We start from the raw sequence: 24392 nt of genomic DNA, 5'->3' as shown, positions 1-24392 counted from the left end.
AATAATCTGCTCTTTCACATATAGGTTTATTTTATAACAACATGTATTGATATACATGAAATCAATACAAAATAATCTAAAGAACTGAACACATTCCAGACTGTACAGGTACAGAAACACAATTGTGTTGACGTTGCAGTGCTTGTGTTGACTGATAGACCTTATATAGGGGGTGAGGATGGGGTGAGGTATAATCCATTGTTCTTCCCTGTCTCTGTGACTTATACATACAGGGTTCTGTGCCTGTGTAGAACAATAATTTGCCACATTTTAGCTGAGCAGTGTTTAGGCAGGAGACCCATGCACCTCATCTGTGCATGCCTAAAGTGTGGCTCCTTTCTGCCTCCCAGGCCCTTTTCATCTGCCACAGCAATTTGCAGCATCCTTTGCCTCATGGGTACTGAAGTACAAAACTGGTTTTATCTTCCCTTCCAGGGATTCAAAGCAGAGTGTTTCTTTCCTTCTTTTTTTCTTTCAGATTTTCTCTGAGTTCTCCCTTTCACCTTTTACCCTTCTTTAGAAAATGCAGGGGAAAGATACTACTAACTGGTAGACACTGCTGCTGTCTTCTCTGCCTCATAGAGACATGCAGGCTAAACTGTTGTACCCACTGCTAGGCCATTACTAAAAAGGCCAGAAGGAACAGAACAACATTTTTTGTGTTCTCCTATGGGAACAGACCCTTAAGATGCCAGGTACAGGCTCACTGAAAAGCCTCTCTGGGCTCCCCACAAAGGAGGTTCTCCTAGATACAGAAAGACCTCTACTTCTTCAAGGAGCTTTCTCTGACAGCGTTATAACACATCAACCAATTTCAATATGCCATGGATTGGCCATAGAAGGGCTTACTCCAATGTATCTCCTCTATGCTTCTATGAGGACAGCTTTCTGCCATGACAACGCCATTCTTCCTGCTGGCAGTAACACAACTATAGAGACAGAAGCACCTGTCATTGGCAACAGATTCACTAATGTTCTCCCCAAGTGAAGGCAAATCCCACCCTTGTACTGCTCATTCTAAGCCATTTGATGCACAGCTACCTAAAACTACCACAATGCCTAAACATCATAGCTTACCATTCACTCATTTGCTCTGTTCCCCTCTTCTGCTCACTCTGCCCACCTTCTTCCAGGATGTGATCCTTCCAGAGCTCTCAGAAATAACACTACTGGCTGCCACAGCCTGAGTGCCATCAATAGCATGGCCAATTGCAACAGCACCAGTGACTAATCCAGTAACAGCTGATATCCTGTATTCCGAGGATCACTCTTAGGGGCAGAATGATTATTTTAATTTAATTAAATTAAGACATTTATATGATATTATTGCTGAGCCTTATGCTCCCCAGCATCTGTAGTGGCTTCAACCTCCATAGTCTAAGCTACTGAGGAAGATTAAAACTTTCACTCACTGATTACTTCAGGCCATATGCAGAACAAATACTATAAATGGCAAAATCCTTAGGACTGGAGATAAAAGCTTCACCAGTCCCAGTTTTAAGATGATCAAACCAGACTTAACTGCCCCCAGTAACTGTGTCTAGGAAGATAGAAACCCTGTATAGGGTTCAAGAATAACACAGCTCATTCCTCTTTGAACATTCTACTTCTGTCTCTACGATTGTGGGAGAATTCCAGTCCAAGAATAACCAAAAAATAAAGAAACAAATATAAAACCTCTGTCCAGGCAACTCAGTGGGGAAAAAACCTAGCCTCAGTGAGGCATAGAATTGACTTTAGCATTTCAGGTAGCCAATTATGAGGTAAAATGAGCAGTTTTTGATGGAGGGAAATGATTACCTCTGATTGTGTCCTGCAAGACATAAAAGATCTCTGTTAATTATTTTTCAGGCCAGAGCTCATAAGCTTGCCTACCAAAATGTCAGCACAGCTTTCCATATGGCTGATGGCAGCTCCAAAGTGATGTCATGCTTGGCTTTGTACAGCATGGCTTAACCAAGCTAGTTCAAGAGCAGCAGACCTTCCATTCATTAGCTAAGGTGCCTTCATTGTGCATAGATGAGATTTTGGACCATTTTTGTAAAATTAAAACATTTACACAAAATGTAGGAGTAGGATCACAATTCTTTTCAGCCGCCACAAAGCATGCATGTCCATACTGGCAGTAATGGTCAGTTTGATGACAAGCAAATTCAGTTTCAATCAGATCCTCTAAGCCAAGGACATACATTTCCTTTCAATCTAAATCATGGGTCCTCAAACTATGGCCCCCGGGACAGATCCGGCCTGCCATGCCCATTTATCCGGCCCTAGGCTAGAGCTATGCTATTCAAACTGTGTTCCCCAGAACCCCAGAGTTCCATGCAAATCGTCCAGGGGTTCTGCATGAATCACTAGTGAAATTGTAAAATCTTCATTCCTTAGAGGCTTCCACTAATGATTTAGATTATCCACAGTTTAAAGTGTCATTGAAACACAATCGTGGTTGAATTATGGGTGATGAAAGCAATCCAACTTCATAAAATATGATTTGAAGTTGGTTTGTTTCTACTAACTGTAGTTAAGATCAACCACAATTTGACTGTGTTCAGATGTGATTGCAAGCCACAATTAATCAAAAATGGAACAAACACACCCACACTTTCTATGCTTAACATTTTTTTCTCACTTTTGCCCTGGACAACAACACTTCCCATTCAAAGTTCTCCTGCATGGTCTGGCTAGAGTGCCGAGCATCTGTATGAAGTGTATGACAGTAGTAGGAGCACCAAGACTACAAGGAATCATTCTATTTTCATATGTAAAGGACTTCCTCTTCATGGCTTCCCTATCTCATTATTTCAGGGTCAGCATCGCCATTGCCCTGTCATTCATGGAGTGCCTGGATGTCATGGATATAGAACAACAAGGAGAAATCCTGCTTTGCCCCTCAACTCCCTCACTCAAATATGGCACTCCACAACTTCACTCAAGCATGTGTCTATCTGCCCACAGACAGAGTAAACATGCTAAGGTACCACTAGTAGTTACTATCCAGCACTTCTTCAGCTTCATGTCTGCAACCACAGTGGTAACCCCTCTAACAGGTCTTTGTATGAAACTACTCAAGCTGTGGTTTCTCTGAGCCTTGCCTTGCAAATTTGCCATCTAATGGCCTCACACAATACCTGGCAAAAAATGTTGAACCTATGCTTAATCCTGGCCTAAGTTGCCCTATAATGAAAGTGGCCTTCCTGATTGCCATCACTGCAGCATGAAGAGCACATGAATTGTATGCTCTTAGGTACAACCAACCGTTCCTGGTATTCCACAGAAATAATAATCTTACACCTAGGCTTCTCTTTACTTTCCAAACTAGTTTCATGGTTTAATTTAGTTCAGGACATTTTGTTACCATCTTTCCTTCCTCAGCCTGCTTCCTCACTAGAGGTTCAACCTTAGATATTAGGAGAGCACTATCATTTTATTTAAAGAAAATTACATCCTTTAAATATGGACTGTCTGGGGATTAGAAAAAATAAAATCCCAGGGTCCCATTTTACCATTTCCAGAACAAAAGATTTGAGGATGATTACTAATTTATTCTTACCTCTAATACTTAAGAAATACATGTTTTCTTCATACATTTGCCCTCTTTTACTGTTCTTACTACATCTGAGCTCTTAGGACAGAGACAAATGATTCCAATTCAGCACATGGAAAAGGGCCAGATAATTTAGGTTGATGGATATATTTGAGGAGATTACACCCAAAACAGATCTGCAGCTGAAGGATCAGCTAGGAGTGATAAAGGTAAACTGGTTTCAGTTACACTAGGAACTGCATCCTATTATGAACCATATAGTTTGGAAACAGGCCATTAGACCGTTGACAGCATTTGAACAATAGATAGTTGTAACTGATCTCCCAACCAAAGGCCTCACATACAACATATATAGGATATTACTTACGGAATCAATGGGAACAACCATGGCTCTGAAAGAAATAGGGGAATGTAACATACAAGAAAATATAAAACAAAAGAAATGGAATATTGGTTTTAAAAAAACCTAGATTATTCAATGCCAGCAAAAGTCAGGAAAAACTTGAAGATACTATGGAGATATTATGATATTAGATAATACTCATGTGTACAAAGCAGCATCACCAAAATGCTTGCAGGGGGTGTTATGCATTAAGTATAGACCATAATATGTGGACAAATGCATAACTTTCAGAGGAAAGGATTTTTTAAAAGAGTGTAATAATATATAATATAATATAATATGATATAATAGGAGAGCAGATGAATATGAATTCCAAATTAGCTATCTTTAATGGCCTTAGTGAACATTTACCAGATAAAGAAGTGCTGACTCCCTACAATACCTCACCTTCCTTTGTCCTTCTGCTGTGGTTGACTTGAAGCTCAGAGGTGGGCATGAGCCATGCTCTAAGCATGTGCAGACAGGTGGGCATCTCTTTTGCTCAGCTCTAGAATGCTTCAAATGACTGTTCTGCTGAGGTGCATTATTCCATTTGTGTGATATAGATGACCACTTGAAGAACCAGTTATAGGTAGGCAACATGTCTTTCATGTGCAGTCACCAAGGTATCTAGAGCTTCTTGGTTTGGAGCCCATTAAAATCCGAGATTTCATTTTTAAAAAGCAGGTTCCTATTAATCATGGTGGCACTAAATGTAGAATACCAAAATTTTAGGGGAATTTTTTAAGGAAATCACATTTTAATCTGTTCCCTGCTTCAGGTGTGATTTTTTTAAAAATAACTTTTAAACAAGGGTTTTTTAATTAGGTGAAGAATTACAGAATTAAAAATAGTTAAAATTGTGATGCAGCACTGAGAACATTTATTTTTGAGCTAGAAATACTGTGACTTTTTTGCAGAGCGAAACAGAATTGAGAATGTAGATCCTGGATCAGAATGAAAAAGAGAGTCTGAGCTGGATATTATCAGCAGATTCACTAAATGGCAAGTTAACAAACAGCAAAAACATTGATACAGTACCTAGCATAAATCAGTAGTTGGATCCTAGCCTGAAAAAACTCAGGACTGGTAGAGAGGAGGCCCAGGTCTAGCACATTACAGTCTGTTCAGTTCAATTTGTCCGTTTCTGAGGAGGAGGTGGCAGTCAGGCAGAGGACTTTGTAGTTTCAAGACTGCTGTGTGAAGACTCAGATGAACTTGCCCAGCTTGGAAAAGGAGAGAGACATTTCAGAACTTGGGGAGGAGAAGATTGGGAAGAGTTCCTTAACCTAGTCAGGAGATCACAGGCAAAGCAGACAGGCTAAATACAAAGTGCCCCAAGTCCCCCATCTAGGGAAGAGAGGAGGGTAGTTTCTCCTTGCATTCCACTCTGTACATGGGCAGATGCTTCTCCTTCCTCTCAGAGAGAATGCCACTTTGACATATACTCTGCTGCAACTTGTTTAAGCTTTAATAAATGAAGGGACTATGCTTTTAAAGTGGAAATGAGAGAGGGAGATACCTGCTATTTACTTACTTACATACTTACCAGTGTCAAAGTTAATCACCTGAAAAACTAACTTGTAAACACACAACCTTGTGTGGATAGGAGAAAATAGAGACCTAAGCCCAAACTTTTCCAAACAGGTTACTGGTAATATGAGTGAATAAAACTATACATGAAAACCAGATGTCAACTATATTTTAATGAAAGGGGCAGCATGTGGGCACAGTTGGTTTTTAATTAATATCCATGTGTGAAAACTTATGAAGTGATAATTTTTTCTACTTCTTCCTGCCCAGTAGACCCTAAGCATTTGGCAACCACAGCTGTTTCTCCAGAAAACTGAAATGCAAAAAGTCACTCCAAAGAGTTGGAAATAATGATGAACAATGTACTACGACATTGTCAAATATTGACATTCTTCCCTCAAACCCAGCTGTTCGTAAGAGACCCAAGCTTTTGTTCTAGGGCTGGTCATATTCTTTCTCTCTCATAAGGTTTCGTGATAATACTACTTCAAAAATCTTTTATCTTTTTTCAGAATTGTATAACTTTGCCCGCTTTGCACAAAGTGCACCATTCTCCCTCCGGATTTGAGTTGGCAACTTTTGGACCAGCCCCTGCAGGATCCCGTTAGCAACAACTATGAAGTGTGAAGAACCCCCTGTTACCTCAGGGAAACATTTGGATGTGTCAGTGTGTTTTGAAACAAGGATGGAAACATGAGGGAAGCCGTATGCTTTATCGGTGACAGCACTAGTGCAGCTAGGTATTAGGGTAGAAATCCAGGCCCACAGAACTCTCATCCCCAGTGACTGCCCAAAGAGTGGCTGATGATGTTGGCAGGGGCAAGGGAATCTGGCTCCCTATGTGTTGTTTATATGTAAATCTTTAACAAGAAACAGTAGCCTGTAGAAAACAGTTGATCATTAGTGTTCACCTTGCATTTATCAAAATGCATTTATGGTTGCAGATAAACTGACCATCAATAATTATTTTAACTTCTGATCTGTTTTGTCCCATTCCTGAAACTAGACATTGTAAGGCATATTGGGTAACTGGGCAACAAAAAAATGTATATTTTTTGGTGGCGGTGCGGCTTGGGAGTGTAATGCCTGACACAGCTCCTTTCCCAATCTGGCTTTAATGTTGATCCAGTTATATTTGAAAAACGGCTTTAGTTGCTTAAATTGTTGCACATTTTACTTTGAATTTTATATATTGGAAATGTTATGCTTTTTAACTGTATTGTGGGTTTTGTGATTTTATGTATTGTTATGAATCAGTTATTGGGTGGCATAGACATGGAATAAACAATGATGACTTGGAAAAAATAAAGACATAATTAGCAGGCAGGATGAATTTTCATTTAGATACGGTTAATATTCCTCAACAAAGAGATGTTTGAGTTAGTTATTGATGGGATAAGTTTCAGGGTTACCCCCACATCTTTGTAGAATCAGTGGTGAGATGTTGCAGAGATTTTCCTTGACAAGCTCCATGCTATGACAAGTTTCACATGCTGATTTCTACATAGCAAAACTCTGTAAGAGTACAAGGGCAGGCTAAACTGGTATTTTTCTAGTAGTGTGGTCAGTTTGATAGCATACATCTTGCATGCTGAAGGTCCCAAATTCAATCCCTGGCATCTCCCAGACAGAGCTGGGAAAGACTGCGTCTGAAAATCTGGAGAGATGGTGGTCACTGTGGGAGAGCCTTCACTTAGATATAGTTATTTGTCCTCAATGAGGTGGTGTTTGGATTAATTATTGGTGGTGGGATAAACTTCAGGTTGAAAGTGGGTAGACCAATAATCTCTTTTAGCATGAAAGCAACTGATACGTTCCTAATCCTATTCAGGGTATGTTTTATGGTTGTGATTTGCAGCAAGCAGATGTAGATAACGTATTAGTTTCCTGATTCTTTTCATTTGCTGCTTCTTTCTTTCTTTCTTTTTTTTTTTTTTTTTTTTGAAAGGGAGAATGGTTGCCCCATATGTTATAAATCTTGTTGGGTGAAGCCTCAGCACAGGTTCATCACAGGTTTTTACTGGCTTTTTAAACTATTGGGCATGTTAGAATATGATTTACTAAGAATTTGAATTTTTGTTCCTGATTTATTTACTATCCATATGTACAGGTTTTTATCTGACATTTTCTGAGAACTTAGCACATCTGTCATGGATTTAATCAAGCATGTCTTTCACATGGTTGTCTGTTCTATAAATTCCAACCAGACAAAAATCAGTTTATGCATCTCAGTATATGCATAACCCCATATCCAGTCTTTAAAAATGTATCTAACAAGGATATTAGTCTTAAACTAAATTGAGCAATCTGTTGAGAGAGAGAGAGAGAGAGAGAGAGAATCTGCATTTATGTTTATGGAGAGATGATAGATCCACTTATATATAACTTTTTTATATATTAACCATTTCAATGTTTATACAAATGGTTATAGGAAGAATGCCTCTGTGCTAAAGTTGAATAAATATTTTTACTATGCAAGGAACTTTAAGTTCTGAGTAACGCTTACTTGCAACCTGCAATTTTGCGTAATAGATTTGTTTAGGTGCTGTGTTTATCATTTTTAAAATACTTTCTTCAGAAGTTTTGAGTGGGAACTTAGTGGGCATGGGGTGTTCACAAGTAATTTGAACTGCTAGATTATCTGGAGGAGAGAACTGTTGAAGTGGAAAAATGACACGTTATGTATGACTTCTGTTAGATAAGTCCAGGCTGTGCATACTGATTTTGATTTTGTATTATTTGAATATCTCATTCTATTGTTCTGTCCCTTCTTCCATTGCCTTGGCTTCCTCTTCATTCACATATTTCTAGGATGCATATTTCTTACATTGATTGTTTTAGCCACTAAACTCTTGTCTCCATTTTCACCCTTTAGTGCACTATTTCAATAACGTAATATCTCTGTCATCAGCGAGACACTAGATATGAAAGTGATGTTCTTTTCCTAGGGATTTGCAATTATGAGAGGATGGAAGGAAGAGGTTGAAAATGCATAGTGATGGAGATGCAGATAAATATGGAACATGTGAAACTGAATCATAACCTTCTAAACTCCAAAGCTTATCAGCATCCAGATCCTGTGTAGGGTGAGGAAAGTGGCGGAGGTGATCTCCACCTCCCTGCAGCTCCAAGTCAACTCGACAACCAATTTTAGCTATCTAGGAGCAGCATGTCAGAGCAGGGAAGAGTCTGGAGCACTGTCAGGATACTGGCCACTCCAGTCTCCTTCATTCTCTGCCTCATTTACCCCTTCTTGTGTTAGGTTTTCCATCCATGGAGAAGCCTCTGGTGTGATTCTTTCTCTGCTGGCTGTGAGCTGTGGGGAGGGGGATCCAAGTACAGGAGCAACATGGAGAACAGCCCATTCAGTGGTGGCCCTCCAGTTATTGAAGGATCTTGCCACAGAGGCCTCTGGCACCAACATTATTACCTTTTTAGTGTCAGGTTAAAATTGCTTTCTGTTCCCAGGCACTTAATGGCATTTAAGGGGTTATGTTGGCTGTTTTAATTAAGTCTAGTTGTACTGAAGTTGTTTAGCTGACTGTTTTACATTTTTGTATATTATATATACATTTTATATATTAGCACCTTAAACTGCTCTTTAAATGTATATGCTGAGATTTGTTTTGCTGCGTTTTACTATTTTCATATTTCTGTATGCTATTTCTTTTCTGTAGTTTGAGAAATTGTTTTAGCTATTGTGGGGCACGGAGTTGGAGGTCTGTTTCCAGCATTGGATCTGGGAATCTAACGTATATTATGGCTTCCTTGACATTGTCTATGGGTCAACTGATTGATCTTTTAGAGCATTTCTTAACCAAGAAGTATTTCTATCTTTGAGTATTGGTACAGCTCACCTATAAAGCAAAATAGGCTTAATTTTATTATGAAGAGTATGCATTCTAAATGGATTGGATCATAACAAAGAAGACTGGGCTATTTTTGCTTCATAAAGCTATAAAAGAAACAAGCTGGCTTTTTAGAGGAGGGGAAACCATGCCAGGCACTATTTTTGGTTGATAAACAAAAGCTCCACGAATGTTGAAGCTGCAGGTTGGTAAAAGTTGTGATGCTTCTGCCTTTACTGTTACCCATCCTCACCCTGCGCTGACAAAGAAGGAATCAGAGGTACAAAGAAGAAAACTCATTTGCCAAAGCTCTGTCCACCCAGCCTGTTGATTCAAACCATTATATAGCATGCCATCATCTGAAAACAGAAGTGAATCAAGGTATGCCTGGGAGATGATTCCCAGTATTTCAGGGAAAAGGACACTTATGTTTAAATAAACCAAGCTGTAAAATGTCAAGTAATCACAGTTCCAATCAACCTTTTACATATAGAAAATGTCACTATCAACCAGTGTGACTTCTAGATTTTGAATAAGTTTAGTAATTAGTGGCTTTAACTTATTCATGATCACTTGCATATTAATAAAACCCTAGCATTCAGATCTAGTTTGATTATCATGGCTTTCCCCCTGCAGATTCTTTATATTGCTTAAGGGCCAGTCATGTTTTTAATATGCACTATAAATCCTTTCCTAGGCTGTCAGCTATGCAGAATGCTTTTTTACTGTCACATTGTTAAAACGTTTCTGGTGTGATTGTCAGGTATAGGATGCTTTCAGACAACAAGAAGATAGTAGTGCTAACCTTGAGTGGCAATTAAACAATCCCCACACAATAGAGAGCTTTCTGCAGGATAGCTTTGCTGGGGGAAATCCCACCCTCTCCTCCCTCTGTCAGAAGTGCTTCTGTTGCTGTCACCACCACCGAGGTTCTGATAAGCGAGAACTATAAAACAGTGGGAAGGAAGGACCATTGCTTTGCTTGCTCTTTACAGCTTCAGGGGAGTGCTTGATCAGGGAGCTGGGGAAAAAAGCTGCCAAAACAGTGTTAGAAGGGGTAACCGTGTAGTACACTTTTAAAAGGAAAAAAAAAACTGGGCAAATTTGAGATACCAATTTGTAACTCACTGGTAATGACATTGTGAGAACCAGCCAAGACGTCTCTTTTACATTCTTGCATCTGTAGGTGTTCTGTAGCAAAGATGGTACCGGGGGGGGGGGGGGGGTGGGGGTGTGGAGTAGAATTGCATTTTCCATTATTTATCTATTATTTAAAACTTTTTAGACTGTCCCTTCCTGTAGTCTCAGGATGGTTTAACAGTAAGACAAAAGATAGAATAAAACACAGCATCCTAATTAATTTCTAACAATAAAACATATTATTTTCTATGCAACTCAGTAAAAGAAATACTACTTTTAAAAAAATGTTATGTGGATCCCCTGTAATAGCTTACCAACAGTTGTGATCTTTGGGTTCAAAAATACCTTCACCTGGTAGTACCCAGAATCTAAGTAAGCTCTTCCTGGCAAAATCTCAAAATAATATATAGAATATACATTCACTTAAACTTTTTATGAATACTAAGTTGTATCCAAGCAAGGCTTTTAGTAGCAGCAAGTTGTCCCACTAGTCCAAGGCTGGACACCTGACCTTTACCAATCCCCTCCTCTGATTGCAGCCTACTACCAGAGAGCCCAAACTGTTCAAATACTAATTCAGCTTTTAGCAGTCTGGGGGCTGCAATGTGCATGGTGGTTCAATGAAAATGGATTCCCCAACCTTTCCTGAGTAGAGGTGTTTTCTGCTACTGTAGTACTGTGGAGTACGGCACGGCCTGTGGACCACATGTGTTCCCCCAGGCCTTTTTGTGTCCCCTGCCACTGAGTTTTCTACAGAAATTTGGCAAATTTTAGCTGGCTCTCTTTTGTGCTAAGGGAAAGCACTGAAATTCGGCCAGACTACTGCTTGTGTTCCCTTAATGCAAGAGAAGAGAAGAGAAGAGAAGGGAAGAAAAGGGAAGGGAAAAGCAGTCCTGTCTTGATGCTCCACCACTAAATTTTGGTGGCAAATAAAGAGGCAAGTCTAGAGCGTGGCCCTTGTGGATTCCAGGGGAGGAAAATTGGCCCCTAGACTGCTGGAATTTGTCCATCCCTGGGCTACAGCAAAACCATAGTTGGATACAACTCATCCTTTGTACATTATTTACAAAGCAGCTTCTTGTTTCTCCCTAGGTGTAGAATTTGAGGTCAGCTGTGATAGACAGAAGAAGAAATTTTGCACATTTTGGAGAAACCTAGATAGTTACCAATTCAGAAAATTGTTTTACTGTACAGCCTGCCGTATGGGTATTAGCTTTATCTCCTTTAGCAAAACCTTTTATATAACTATTTTGAAATGTTGATTTAAAATACATAGATCATTAAGCAGCAGTTCTGCTGGTAGGTTTAAAATCTGTTTATCTTGAATAAATCTAAGAGCTTGCTGTTCTAATGACAAAAATCTCATCCCTTTAAGAGACCTAACGTCCTGTCACTTCCTCATGCTGTAGATTATGAATGCCACTAATCCCTATGGTTTCTGCTTAGTATACAACAGTCTTGTATGTGATGGGATTCAGCGAGTTCTCTGAAAAATGTTGTTTTCATTTATGCATGCCTAACTTAATAAGGCATTACTAGCAGAAAGTTTATGAGAATCATGGCCTATGAGTGTTCTGAGATGTTGGATAAAGAGATAGGGGACTATCAAGAACACAATCCATCATTGCTCCTATAATTTTTCTTATTTTATCAAAAGCATTATGAGGTTACATACTCTGGTGCCCGCTAAAACCTTTTGCATACGATTAACAATCCTGATATTGTCCTGGGTCTCCTAATCCCAAAGTCAACCACCTTATTTTTAGTGAGTGTGTTTGGGTGATAGACTATCCTTTCAGGTTTTACTCTCCTCTGGCTTCAAGACAGCTGTCTGCTGCATTTTTACTTTCAGCCTGCATTTGTAGGGAGTGGGGGAATGGCTCAGAATGGAAAAGCCTGCTTCATCTTTGCACTTGAATCTTTGAAAGTGGTGCATTACTCCTTTCCAGAACATAATGATTATTTTTGTTTCATGTATTTCTGAAAGACCTGTTCAAGGACTTTGGGCTTAAATGGATGAAGTTTTAAACTTGTACATTGTTTAATCCAGGAATTGCCAGGGATGAGAGAAGTGAGCCATGCACTACCTTTGTGTGCTCATTGTCTCTGCTTTTAATTAACAACCCATGAACACCTCTTTCATGGATTGTTTAGTGGCATGCAGCCTAGAAACTCTGGGTTGCTTATGGCTTACTCAAGCAAGGTAACCAATTGCCCATTATTTTTGGTGAGTTATTTAACTTGTAAACAGCCCACTTTCCAGCTTTGCCTATCATGAAACAACCCAAAAGAAGGGCATTTCTGGGTTGTTAATTGAAAGCAGAAATTATTAGTGTACAGAAGACAATGTACTCATTGCTCTATTCATCCTCCTCAATCCCCAGGTTAAACAATGCAGGAATTGCAATGTGAAATGTGAACTAGATCTTAGTATCATAAGTAGACAGTTCAAGTACATTTTAAAAATATTAGGAGTTTTGTTTAACAGGAGGAGAGCTCCATATATATTGTTGTTGCTAATCACAAAGTCGTGTCTGACCCATGGCGACCCCATGGACAACTTTCCTCCAGGCCTTCCCATCCTCCTCCATCCCCCAGAATCCACTTAAGCACACGCCAATTGCTTCAGTGACTCCATCTAGCCACCTCATTCTCTGCTGTCCCCTTCTTTTGCCTTCAATTGTTCTCAGCATTAGGCTCTTCACCAGTGAGTCCTTCCTTCTCATTAGGTGGCCAAAGTATTTGAGCTTCATCTTCAGTATCTGACCTTCTAAAGAGCAGTCAGGGTTGATCTCCTCTAGGACTGACTGGTTTGATCGCATTGCAGTCCAAGGGACTCGCAGGAGTCTTCTCCAGCACCACAATTCAAAGACCTCAGTTCTTCGGTGCTCAGTCTTCCTTATGGTCCAGCTTTCACAGCCATACATTGCACCTGGGAAAACCATAGCCTTGACTATACGCACTTTTGTTGGCAGGGTGATGTCTCTGCTTTTTAGTATGCTATCTAGATTTGCCATAGCTTTCCTCCCAAGGTGCAAGCGTCTTTTGACCCCATCTGCGGTGATCTTGGAGCTCAGGAAAATAAAATCTGTCACTACCTCCATTTCTTCCCCATCTATTTGCCGGGAAGTGATGGGACTGGATGCCATGATCTTAGTTTTCTTAATGTTGAGTTTCAAGCCAACTTTTGCGCTCTCCTCTTTCACTCACATCACGAGGCTCTTTAAAAGTTCCTCTTCACTTTCTGCCATTAGAGTGGTATCATCTGCATATCTGAAGTTGTTGATATTTCTTCCAGCAATCTTAATCCCAACTTGTGATTCATCTAGCCCCGACTTTTTCCTGATGTGCTCTGCATATAAGTTAAATAGGCAGGGCGACAGTATACAGCCTTGCCAAACTCCTTTCTCAATTTTGAACCAGTCAGTGGTCCCATGTCCAGTTCTTACTGTTGCTTCTTGACCCGCATATAGGTTTCTGAAGAGACAAATAAGATGATCTGGTACTCCCATCTCTTTAAGAACTTGCCACAATTGGTTGCGATCCACACAATCAAAGGCTGTAGCATAGTCAATCAAGCAGAAGTAGCTGTTTTTCTGGAACTCCCTAACTTCCTCCATGATCCAGCATATGTTGGCAATTTGATCTCTAGTTTCTCTGCCTTTTCAAAACCCTTCCTGTAATTCTGGTCGATTTCAGTCCACATACTGCTGGAGCCTAGCTTGTAGGATTTTGAGCATAACTTTGTTAGCATGTGAAATGAGTGCAATGGTGCAGTAGTCTGAACATTCTTTGGCATTGCCCGTCTTTGGGATCGGAATATAAATTGACCTTTTCCAATCCTTTGGCCACTGTTGAGTTTTCCAAATTTGCTGGCATATTGAGTGTAGCACTTTTACTGCATCGTCTTTTAGGATTTTGAATAGCTCAGCTAGAATACTTTTGCCTCCACTAGCTTTGTTGTTGCTCAGACTTCCTAAGGTCCGTTTGACTTCACATTCCAGGATGTCTGGCTCGAGGTCAGCGACTACCCCATCGTGGTTATCAGGGACATTAAACTCTTTCTTGTATAGTTCTTCTGTGTAATCTTGCCACCTCTTCTTAATCTCTTCTGCCTCTGTTAGGTCCCTGCCATTTTGGTCCTTTATCATGCCGATATTTGCATGAAACGTTCCCTTCATATCTCCAATTTTCTAGAAGAGATCTCTGGTCCTCCCTATTCTATTGTTTTATTCTATTTCTTTGCACTGTTCATTTAAGAAGGCATTCTTATCTCTTCTAGCTATTCTCTGGAATTCTGTATTCAATTGGGTGTATCTTTCTCTTTCTCCCTTGCCTTTCGCTTCCATTCTTTCCTCAACTATTTGTAAAGCTTCCTCAGACAGCCATTTTGCATTCTTGCATTTCTTTTTCTTTCGGATGGTTTTAGTTGCTACCTCTTGTACAATGTTGGGAACCTCCATCCATTGTTCTTCAGGCACTCTTGTATATCAGATTTAATTCTTTAAATCTATTTGTCACCTCTACTGTATATTCATCGGGGATATGATTTAGGTCATACCTGGGTGGCTTAGTGCTTTTCCCTACTTTCTTCAATTTAAGCCTAAATTTTGCAACAAGAAGCTCATGATCAGAGGCACAGTCAGCTCCTGGTCTTGTTTTTACTGACTGAATAGAGCTTCTCCATCTTTGGCTGCAGCACGTATAGTCAGTCTGATTTCTGTGTTGACTGTCTGGTGATGTCCATGTGTAGAGTCGTCTCTTGGGTTGTAGGAAAAGCGTGTTTGTTATGACCATCGTATTCTCTTGACAAAATTCTACCAGCCTGTGCCCTGCTTCATTTTGTACTCCAGGGCCAAACTTGCCTGTTATTCCTGTTATCTTTTGGCTTCCTACTTTAGCATTCCAATCCCCCATGATGATAAGGACATCATTTTTTGGTGTTAATTCTAGAAGGTGTTGTAGACCTTCATAGAACCGGTCAACTTCAGCCTTGTCAGCATCAGTGGTTGGGGCATAGACTTGGACTAGTGTGATGTTGAATGGTTTTCCTTGGATTCGAACTGAGATCATTCTGTCATTCTGGAGATTGTATCCCAGTACTGCTTTTCCCACTCTTTTGTTGACTATGACGGTTACTCCATTTCTTCTGAGGGATTCTTGCCCGCCGTAGTATACCTGATGGTCAACTGAATTAAATACACCCATTCCTGTCCATTTTAGTTTAGAAGGGGTGCACATATATATAAATCTGTTTTTTATTATATGATACGAAATGAGTGGATCAATAGAATGCTTTCATTCTTTGCTTTTTGTTTAAGCCATCTTGTGACACTTTGGAAAAATGGAGAATTAATAGAAAGTTCTGTGGATGAATTAGTAGTAATTTTACTAGCCTCTTAATTAAGCTTTTGACTTTTTCCTTTGAAAAGAACCTGGGCCTAAGAAAGAATCACTGTCATACATGGAGGATAGCAGAGTAATGAATAGTGTTAGGAAGCATGTTACAAAATAAGATACTGTAAGACGCTGAAATTCCAGGTACACTTGAGATAGACTCTGGAACCATCATTTCCTCTTCTTCTAACTTAAGTGGATTTCTCCTTTAAACTGTAGAAAGATCAGAAATGGTTTATACACTCCAGAGGAATATAAACAAGTACTAAGATAACCTTCAATAAAGAAAGAATGTTGCTTTCATAAAAGAAATATTTGCCAATAGTAAATCACTTGAAAATGTTTTGGGGTAATTTTTTGGTGCTGTAAATAAGCCAGGTTAGAGGGGATGACATTCTTTTGCATAAGAATCAACATACTTTGGTCACAAAAAGAGGTAATTGGAGACTTTAGTTATGTTCTAGATTCAGTGCTTGATGTAAACATGCTGAGTATAGTCTAGTCTAAGTCATAGGTCATCTGACATTTGTTTAACATAGCTTATGCATATTGCATGGCATTAGCATATTGTAGGCTTATCTTTCCTACTAATATAAACCCTTTTGATACAGGTCCATGAGACTATATCCAGCTTCTGAAAATGCCTAAAAGGTTAATACCTATTTCCAATCATATTCTGGTCTTTGTTGATCTTGGAGGTGTTACTGGTGAGCATACACCACAGCATGTCTCTGTGCATTCAGGATATTCTGATTTTTAATTATTCCCTGGGCATTATCAGAGCCCTATTATGGAACAGAGTGAAAGTGTATTCAGCATGATGCATTATTAGCTTTTCATCATACCAGGAAAAGGCTATAGTTACAAAGCTTCCTGAGTTAAAGGCAGAAATTTAAAATGGCTCAGCAGAATATCATTGTATATCATTGTAACCCATTGCCCCAAAATATAATGAGCTGATCCAGATCTCAATATGTTGTAAGCAAACTGAATGTTCAGCATTCTGATTTCCTAATCACATATGTCTGGTAATTGTTCTGGGAGTCTAGAGTGAGAGCCAGTGGACTCTTAGCTTAATGCTCAAACAATTAAAAACAGATCTATTGTGCTTTGCTTTAAAGACCAAAAGGACCACATATGATTTATTTATTGCATTTTAATCCACCCCATAACAAAAGAATAAAATTTTGTAAGAATAAAATGCAGTACTTACAAACAGTACCAAAACAACAAATAGCATGTAAAATGTATAAATTCTGCTATAAAAACCTAATTTAAAAAGGCTTCAGAGGAAAAAAAAATCTCCACCTTGCACACAGAACATAATAATATAGGTTGCAGGCAAGTCTCCTTGGGGAGGGAATTTCATAAACAGAGTGCCACAACCAAAAAGGCCCTATTTCTTGTAGCCATCTGCCTAAATGCACCCAGAGGACATATGGTGGGCGAGGTGGGCAGGTGAATGACATTGCTTTAGATATTTTGGCCCCAAACCATTTAAGGCTTCAAAACACTTTGAACTGGTCCTGTAAAGTAACCAAACTAGTACAGCTCTAATGTACTGTTTAAAAGTTTTATTTGAACCTGTGCAAAAAGGTCTTTAATCATAGTTACAGACTAGTTACAATTTTAGATCTTGAGTAGGATTAATATGCCTGATCATTATAACTATCAAATATATAGTTATACATGTAGTTTACAGGATATTAAAATTAGTAGCTTGAATTCCTGTTAGCCATACAATAAGAGCATGAGTGCATCTTCAGATTAGGAGAGATGGGATTTTTTTTTAATGGATGTCTTAAGAAGATAGTTTATGATCCATAAAGTTTGACCAGACTTTGATATCTGTGAATTCATCTGGAACTTCTTAATACTGAAATCATTTTTATAAAGGATCCATGGTTGAGGGCTTATAGAGGTGTGAAATCAGTTTAGTGGGTACTTGGGAACATCCATGGATATAATGCATGTAAAGTAACATCACTATTGAGTATCAAAACTGACAGAGGAAGGTTCTGTCCTCTGATTCCCTGAGTGAAAACATGCTGTAGCCTCATGTTTGGCTGCAAATCTGTGTCTAATATAGATAATCTTCAAAATAGCTTTGGGTTCAGATCTTCAGACTGTAAAAGAAAAGTAGTATTAAGAGTTCTGAACAAAAACAGATCCTGAGGTAGGTTCTTTCTTTCTTCAAAAACAAAACCTTGAAAATTCAAAGTAATGCAATTTGTATTTTTCCCCAGAAGGAAGGCTTTGATTAGGAGATGAGTTATGGTTTTGTTGTGGTTGTAGAAGTACATTATTAGTTTGCTTAAGGTGACAAAAGTTTTGAAGCTTTCATCACATTCTGGGAAGGTACATAGGATTTTTTTATTATGCTATGAAGAATATTAGAATATGAAGAAATATGCCTGTAACATGGTTCTAGGACTACTTCATAGTCTTCACCAGTGTAAAGGCTATTTACTCTTATCTTCTTAGGTGCACTCGAATGCTTTCAGATTAACAGGCAATATTCAGTTATCCATTTAAGAGCTGTTGAGCAAGAGGAAATTATTTTCATGCTTCAAATGCTGGATCGTAATATTTCCATTTGGAATGGAAGTGGAGAATTGGAACTCGAATATCTGTCTGAATATAAGTTAAATATCTAGCAGTCATGCCCATTTCCCATACTATGTGCCATTGCTCTTGTTAAAAAATATAATCTCTATATTTTACTTCCTTAGGAGCAGATCTATATATTTCATGGAATATGGAGTTGCCATTGAAAAGGCATTGTTGTACTCCATTCTCCAACTCACCTCATAACATAATAGCACCACTTTCCCTTGTGATATCATTGCATTGTTTATATTTTTGCCTCTGTTCCATATCACTGGCTGCCATTGGCAAGGACCAGTAAACATACTTGTTTTCACAATATGAGATGAATGTTACTGCATATTGCAAGGAGAGGGAGAGGACTTGGCACAGGATGTCATATTTGGCAAAGGCCACATGTCCAGTGTCATGTTTATTTTGATCCTTGTTTTAATTATATACTGTGGCATTAGCTTTTAGGCATTTGGGTTATCCCTTTTATATTGCCAATTTCTATACTTCTATTTCTATGCTATTCTGTACAGTCATTTGTATTCCCACAGCTGAATACTGCTTTGTATGAAATGTTGCAAAAAATTTAGTCTGCTCATTATTTAACAATCTTATTTCAATTACAGTAGGAATGTAGCTCAGTTAAAGAAATTTTCATTGATCTTATGTTTTATTTGGTTGACCTATCAATTTAGAGTTGTACACATTTGTGCATTTTTTCTGAAATAAGTATATTTTTGTCTTTTATGATGTGTGTGTGTATCATCTTAGAAGATTTCTCCTGTGTGAAGGAGAATCCCTCTTTTAAGATAATGTTTGCTATATAAGTTTTGTAAGCACTTATATAAAAACACACATACACAAACTGCTACCCATTAAGGGGTACCTGTTTTAGTCAGTTTTTAATTGATGAAAGTTTTTAATTGCTCATTGATATAATTCTATATTTCTATTTCTAATTCTAAATTTATAGTCCTTAAACACTTTTCTACCTATAAAAATATGAAGTCTCAACTGAGAATGGATTTCTTTTCTCTCATCTATGTTGCAAAGACTGTAACCTGAAGTCATTGGGCTGACTCTAAAGAACCATGAGCAGAAGGAAAATAGCCGCTTGCACAAAAGCTTGCACAAGCAGTAGTGGAGTTGCTGTAATATTCCATAACACAGTTGCTTGAGTACTGCTGTAATAGAGTCTATAAAAGGTCCCATACTTGAGCTTGTACAATTGGAAGAACGTAAGGTTCACTGTTTATGCAGCGCTCTAGTGTGACAGGTAAATTAGCCCTTGTGTGAGTGGAAGACACACTTGCACATTCATCCACATGTATCTTTGGTTCCCTCTCTAATCCCAAACTTTGGAACATTTACCTGCAGTTCCTTTCCCTACAGGAAAGCTAAGCAATAAATGCACTAAATTAGCTGTTGTGATAATCAAAACTTGATGAATGATTTTGTTTTGTCACTTGTAAAACAAATCATGGCAATGCATGCTGATATCAGTGTATGAAATGATAGCATGAAATCATACCTAGAAAGTTTAACTTTTTCCATTAGCATTGCTGTCAGAATTTTTGTAATACATCAAAATGTTATTCCTTTTATAGATTACCTTTCTCACGGAATAGATCTCTCTGGAATAGAAGTAATTGAAAACGACCTTCTGTTTATTGCAAGAGCTCGACTTGAGGTGGAAAACCAGGCTAAACGGTTGCTTGAGCAAGGAATAGAAACTCAGGTAAAATCTGTTCTTTTTCTCAAAAGCTGATGAATTGTAGTTTAACTGTAGTGAAATGGATGGATCAGATCTTTGACAAGTTGAATGGGGGCTTCCATGGCAGCTATTTAACCAAATAAATCTGTGTGCACTGATATGATTATGATTAATGACAACATGAAAACTTGGCATTATGGTTGCAAACCAGATCATTGTCCCATACTTGAGACTCACACAATGAGTGAGGCTAGGGAACAGAAGCTTTCTTGGCTGTGTTCTGTTGTTTGTGGGGTGCATGGTGGGTGCTTCACAATGTTTCCACCTCTTTCCCTCAAAGGGTCTGAAATTCCCAATACAGCTGGTTGCCTGCTAAACAAGGTAAGAGGGCACAAAAGTGAGTTTCCCCTGAATCTCCTTACCTAACGGGTGATTGATCTTTTGGTAGAGCTTTCTAAACCCTTTTGCAGGGAGCATTTGCTGGTGCTGCACCACAGCTACAGCCTCTCCTCCTTGTCAGCTATGCCAAGTGCCCAGGGAGGTTGGTGGATGCTGGATTTTGAACTGGATGGCATTAAAAATCCTTACATAGCAACCAGGTGTACCTCTGCTCTAGAAGATTTGCCTGATGCTCTGTCTTGGCGCTCATGTAAATTTACAAAAATATCTAACAGAAAACTTTTTCTTAGTTTTGGAGAGTTTGCCATATTTTTCTATATTACCATTTGTATGAAGTGCAGAACAAGCAACATTTGAGTCAGATCTTAAGGAGCTACATGAGGAGGTCTGTTCCTGAGATTGTAAACTATCTGTTTTGTAGAAAGTATAGGGATGCAACTTCAAAGAATGCTTATTTCCTATCTTCAGTAACTTACGTTAGGGAGAGATCATAAAAGGAGAATGCTGTGCATTATTTGGGTGACTGAATTTCAAATTGTCCTTGATCTTTGTATAATTGTATGTGGGCTTGTGTAAATTGTTCTCATGTGTAATTGAGTTACCATTATCTAGATATGTGGTTCCTTTTTTGTTTTGTGAGAGTTCTGTTCGTATGGAGAATATGCTTCATTATTTCATATCTTCATCATAGGTTTACTTTGTGCATATTGAAATTAATTATGTACCTTATGCTCAGTGACATTAGAGACAAGGTTTCATTTGGATTCTTCAGTAGAAAGCCCAGTCATACTACTGGAATGAACTAGTAGTATACTAGTTCAGGTTACTACTTCATACTACTTCAGGTTAACCTGAACAAAGGGAGCAAAGTGATACATGTTACTTGCATTCTCAGTGCTCCCATTTAAGAATTTGAGTTGATTTAAGTTGAATAATACAATGTGTTGCAAATGATCTATTGTTTCTTAATCTAGACTATTGTGTAGGAGTGAAATAGATTAGGAAGCAAAAACTAGAGTAAATACTATTAATGTATAGTTTTCTGCGTCAGTTAAGATCACTACCATAATTTAACCAGAGAAATTGCCAGGTAAACGTGTGTTAAGTATGTGTGTTGGGGGCGGGGGAGAGGGAGTGGGGGGGGGGGAGGGAGGAACAGAATTGTGCATCAGTGTACATTGACAGTATGTTAACTTGTTTTCAGCATCTGTTGGTAGATTGCTGGATCGCTTGCCATAGATCAGCAAGAGTTTCCAGTTCCCCATTTTTTAACAATGGCAACAAGAAAAAAGCTTACCCTTCTAAATGCAGAAAGCCAAATGTAGGTTTGTACCTGCTGTGTGTAGTAGGTAATTGACTCCATCCCTGAACCACCATTTTGCATCTGATTCCATTGGGATTCTTTTTAGTGACAAATATAGATATTGCAAGGTTAACAATTGCCTAGACCTGTTCTAAGAGTACATTGCAGTCATGAATTTCTGTGTGGGCATAGTGATTAGCAACACATTGCTCAGAAGGCAAATATGGGTAAGACATTTTGCTGTGGAATCGTTTTCTTTTTAATTGAAACTGTCCATGGATTTTTTGCTTCTGTCTTTCAAACCTGTACCCATGCCCCAGGCCCTTCTATGGCACGGTCTTCCTGCTTTGCCATTGGCTACTGGCATTATTTCAGACCAAATTGTATAAAATGAGTAAATAGGTGCCAGTATAGTCTCTTTTATGTTATTTTCTTTCCTTTTTCCCATTCATAAATAATGTAAGTATTTCGTACATGGGATAGCAATATCTATAAAAGAGTCCCTCCTCAATTAGATGAGAACAAGAAAATTACTGTTGCATTATAAACTATGAAACACATAGAGACATCAATATTTCCTTTTCCCTACCAGTACATAAGGCTTTGTTGTATCATAAACTCAAATATATTCTAATAGATGATAAGTATAGTTCATTTTCCAATAAATTGATTGTCTTGTATGCTCCATTTGTCTATGGTGATATTAGTTACCTTAAACATAAAGCACATGCAAGTGTGACTAGCTACTATAATCATGAAGATTGAATTTGGCTCTGTTTGGCATAGAATTTCTGTTTATTCCAGTGCCCTGACCACCACTCTCAATAGCAGTCCTGTCCCTACCAGTTGTTTGGCTATAGAATGTGTAGATATCTGAAGCATTCACTCTTGTTTGTGTCCTTTTCATGCATTGCATCTGGCCTTGTTAAACAATTTTTTCTCTTTCCATTAAATGATAAAGTGCAACTGATGAGTGAAACCCTGGAAAATGACTCTAGTTTCATTTGAACAATTGACAGCCATGTTAGACTCTATATCAAAATTATCAAGAAATTGTTGGTGTAGATGCCTGATATGCATGGCCAGGTACATGCTTCCAATCAACTCAAGGATTATTTGGTAGAACTTTATTAGTGTTTAATTGTTATTTGGAGTGAAACGAAGATGAGAGTGTCATGATGAAATGCTGCTGGGCTTGCTTCTCTGATTTGTTGATGAACCCAAGAGTAGATAATTTAATAGGTTATTTGTTCCTTAATGATTTGAGGCATGGAGGTGGGGAGGGGGGATGAAGGAAGGAAAAGAAAAATGGCAGATGCTAAATATTTTGTTTTCCTTATTATTGGTTGACCTATAGTTACAAAATTAGTGATCCTTATTTTTAGAAAGTGTTGGTATATCAATTTGAGTGAGACAGTTAGCAGTATTAGATATGCATTGTATGGTGACTAGACCTGTTTTTATGCTGCTTTTTCAGACAATTTTACAGTGATGTAAATTTTTACATTTTACATCACTGTTTTGTTGCTATTTTCCAGCTTGTTTGGTCTACTGCGGCCTAGAAGGTATAGGGCCATTCAGGAATCCAAGAGCAGGAAAAGTAATGCATGAAATCTTACTTTCTCCTTAATGATGTGCATCCTATTGATATAAACAGTTTTTAATGCTACGTAACAGTCTGCTAAACTATTTAACAAATTTTGATATATAAGAGCAAAGAAGCTTTTTGGCACTAATGTATACACTAGACAATATAAAAATAAGGTAGTATAAAAGGGAACTGTGTAAAAACAACTTGAGTAACCCTTCCTTTAAATTAATGTTATTAACTTCTTTTATCAACTTTTGGATGTACTTCTTTTTATTACTGTTATAACTTCACAGGTTTTGAATATTCCCCTCTTCAGACTTTTATAATGCAGTCTGTTTCATAAAACACTCATCAGTCTGCAATCTTGGTCAAAGGCTAAACCACAAAATGTGTATTTAACTTGCTTTCACATCATTAGCAATCAATATAATTGGACTGAAGCCCAATTCAACAGTATAAAGGCTTACATACACCAGAATAGCACTTGGCCTATTATCAATAAAGCACTTTTCTGTCTTTGTAACATTGTGGCTATTATACTTCTTTTCCTTTGTCAGACAATAGGAGTCTCTTCATTTGGGCCCACTGCTAAGCTGCTTATTCTCCTCCTGGAGAGAATAGGACACTTAATAAAGTCTGAAAAGACTTGGATTAAAATAAATTGTGCTACTGAATAGAGATGCAAGAATAGAAATGACCCGCAATAACATCTATCATTACTACACTCTTTATTTAAAAAACGGAGAATTCAGAACATTACACTTTTGAAAACCTAGTTAAGTGCCACTTAACTCCTTGTCACCAGAAATTTTTGCAATGGTTTGCTCATTAAATAGCAGTTTTGGTAACTTACTCATATTTGGCTAACAATTCCCAAGGGGACACTTAATCAAATGAGCTGTCTCAGTGTAGTATGAGAAGCACAAATACTCAGACAATACAT

At 38.3% G+C, this 24392-nt stretch overlaps 1 protein-coding gene across 2 annotated transcripts in view; it reads left to right on the top strand.

The window, feature by feature from the left end:
- COG5 (component of oligomeric golgi complex 5) overlaps nucleotides 1–24392 on the top strand; it is a 164811-nt gene that overhangs the window by 55741 nt on the left and 84678 nt on the right. For both annotated transcript variants that reach the window (XM_044423287.1, XM_044423288.1), the window contains exon 7: nucleotides 20050–20180. In XM_044423287.1, coding sequence (XP_044279222.1) covers nucleotides 20050–20180 — 131 coding nt within the window. The remainder of the gene's footprint in view (nucleotides 1–20049; nucleotides 20181–24392) is intronic.

Source organism: Varanus komodoensis, unplaced genomic scaffold, assembly GCF_004798865.1.
Source record: "Varanus komodoensis strain SLA01 unplaced genomic scaffold, ASM479886v1 scaffold13_3, whole genome shotgun sequence".
Classification (NCBI taxonomy): domain Eukaryota; kingdom Metazoa; phylum Chordata; class Lepidosauria; order Squamata; family Varanidae; genus Varanus; species Varanus komodoensis.
Note: the sequence above shows the minus strand (reverse complement) of the source record. Positions and strands in the feature narration are given on the sequence as shown.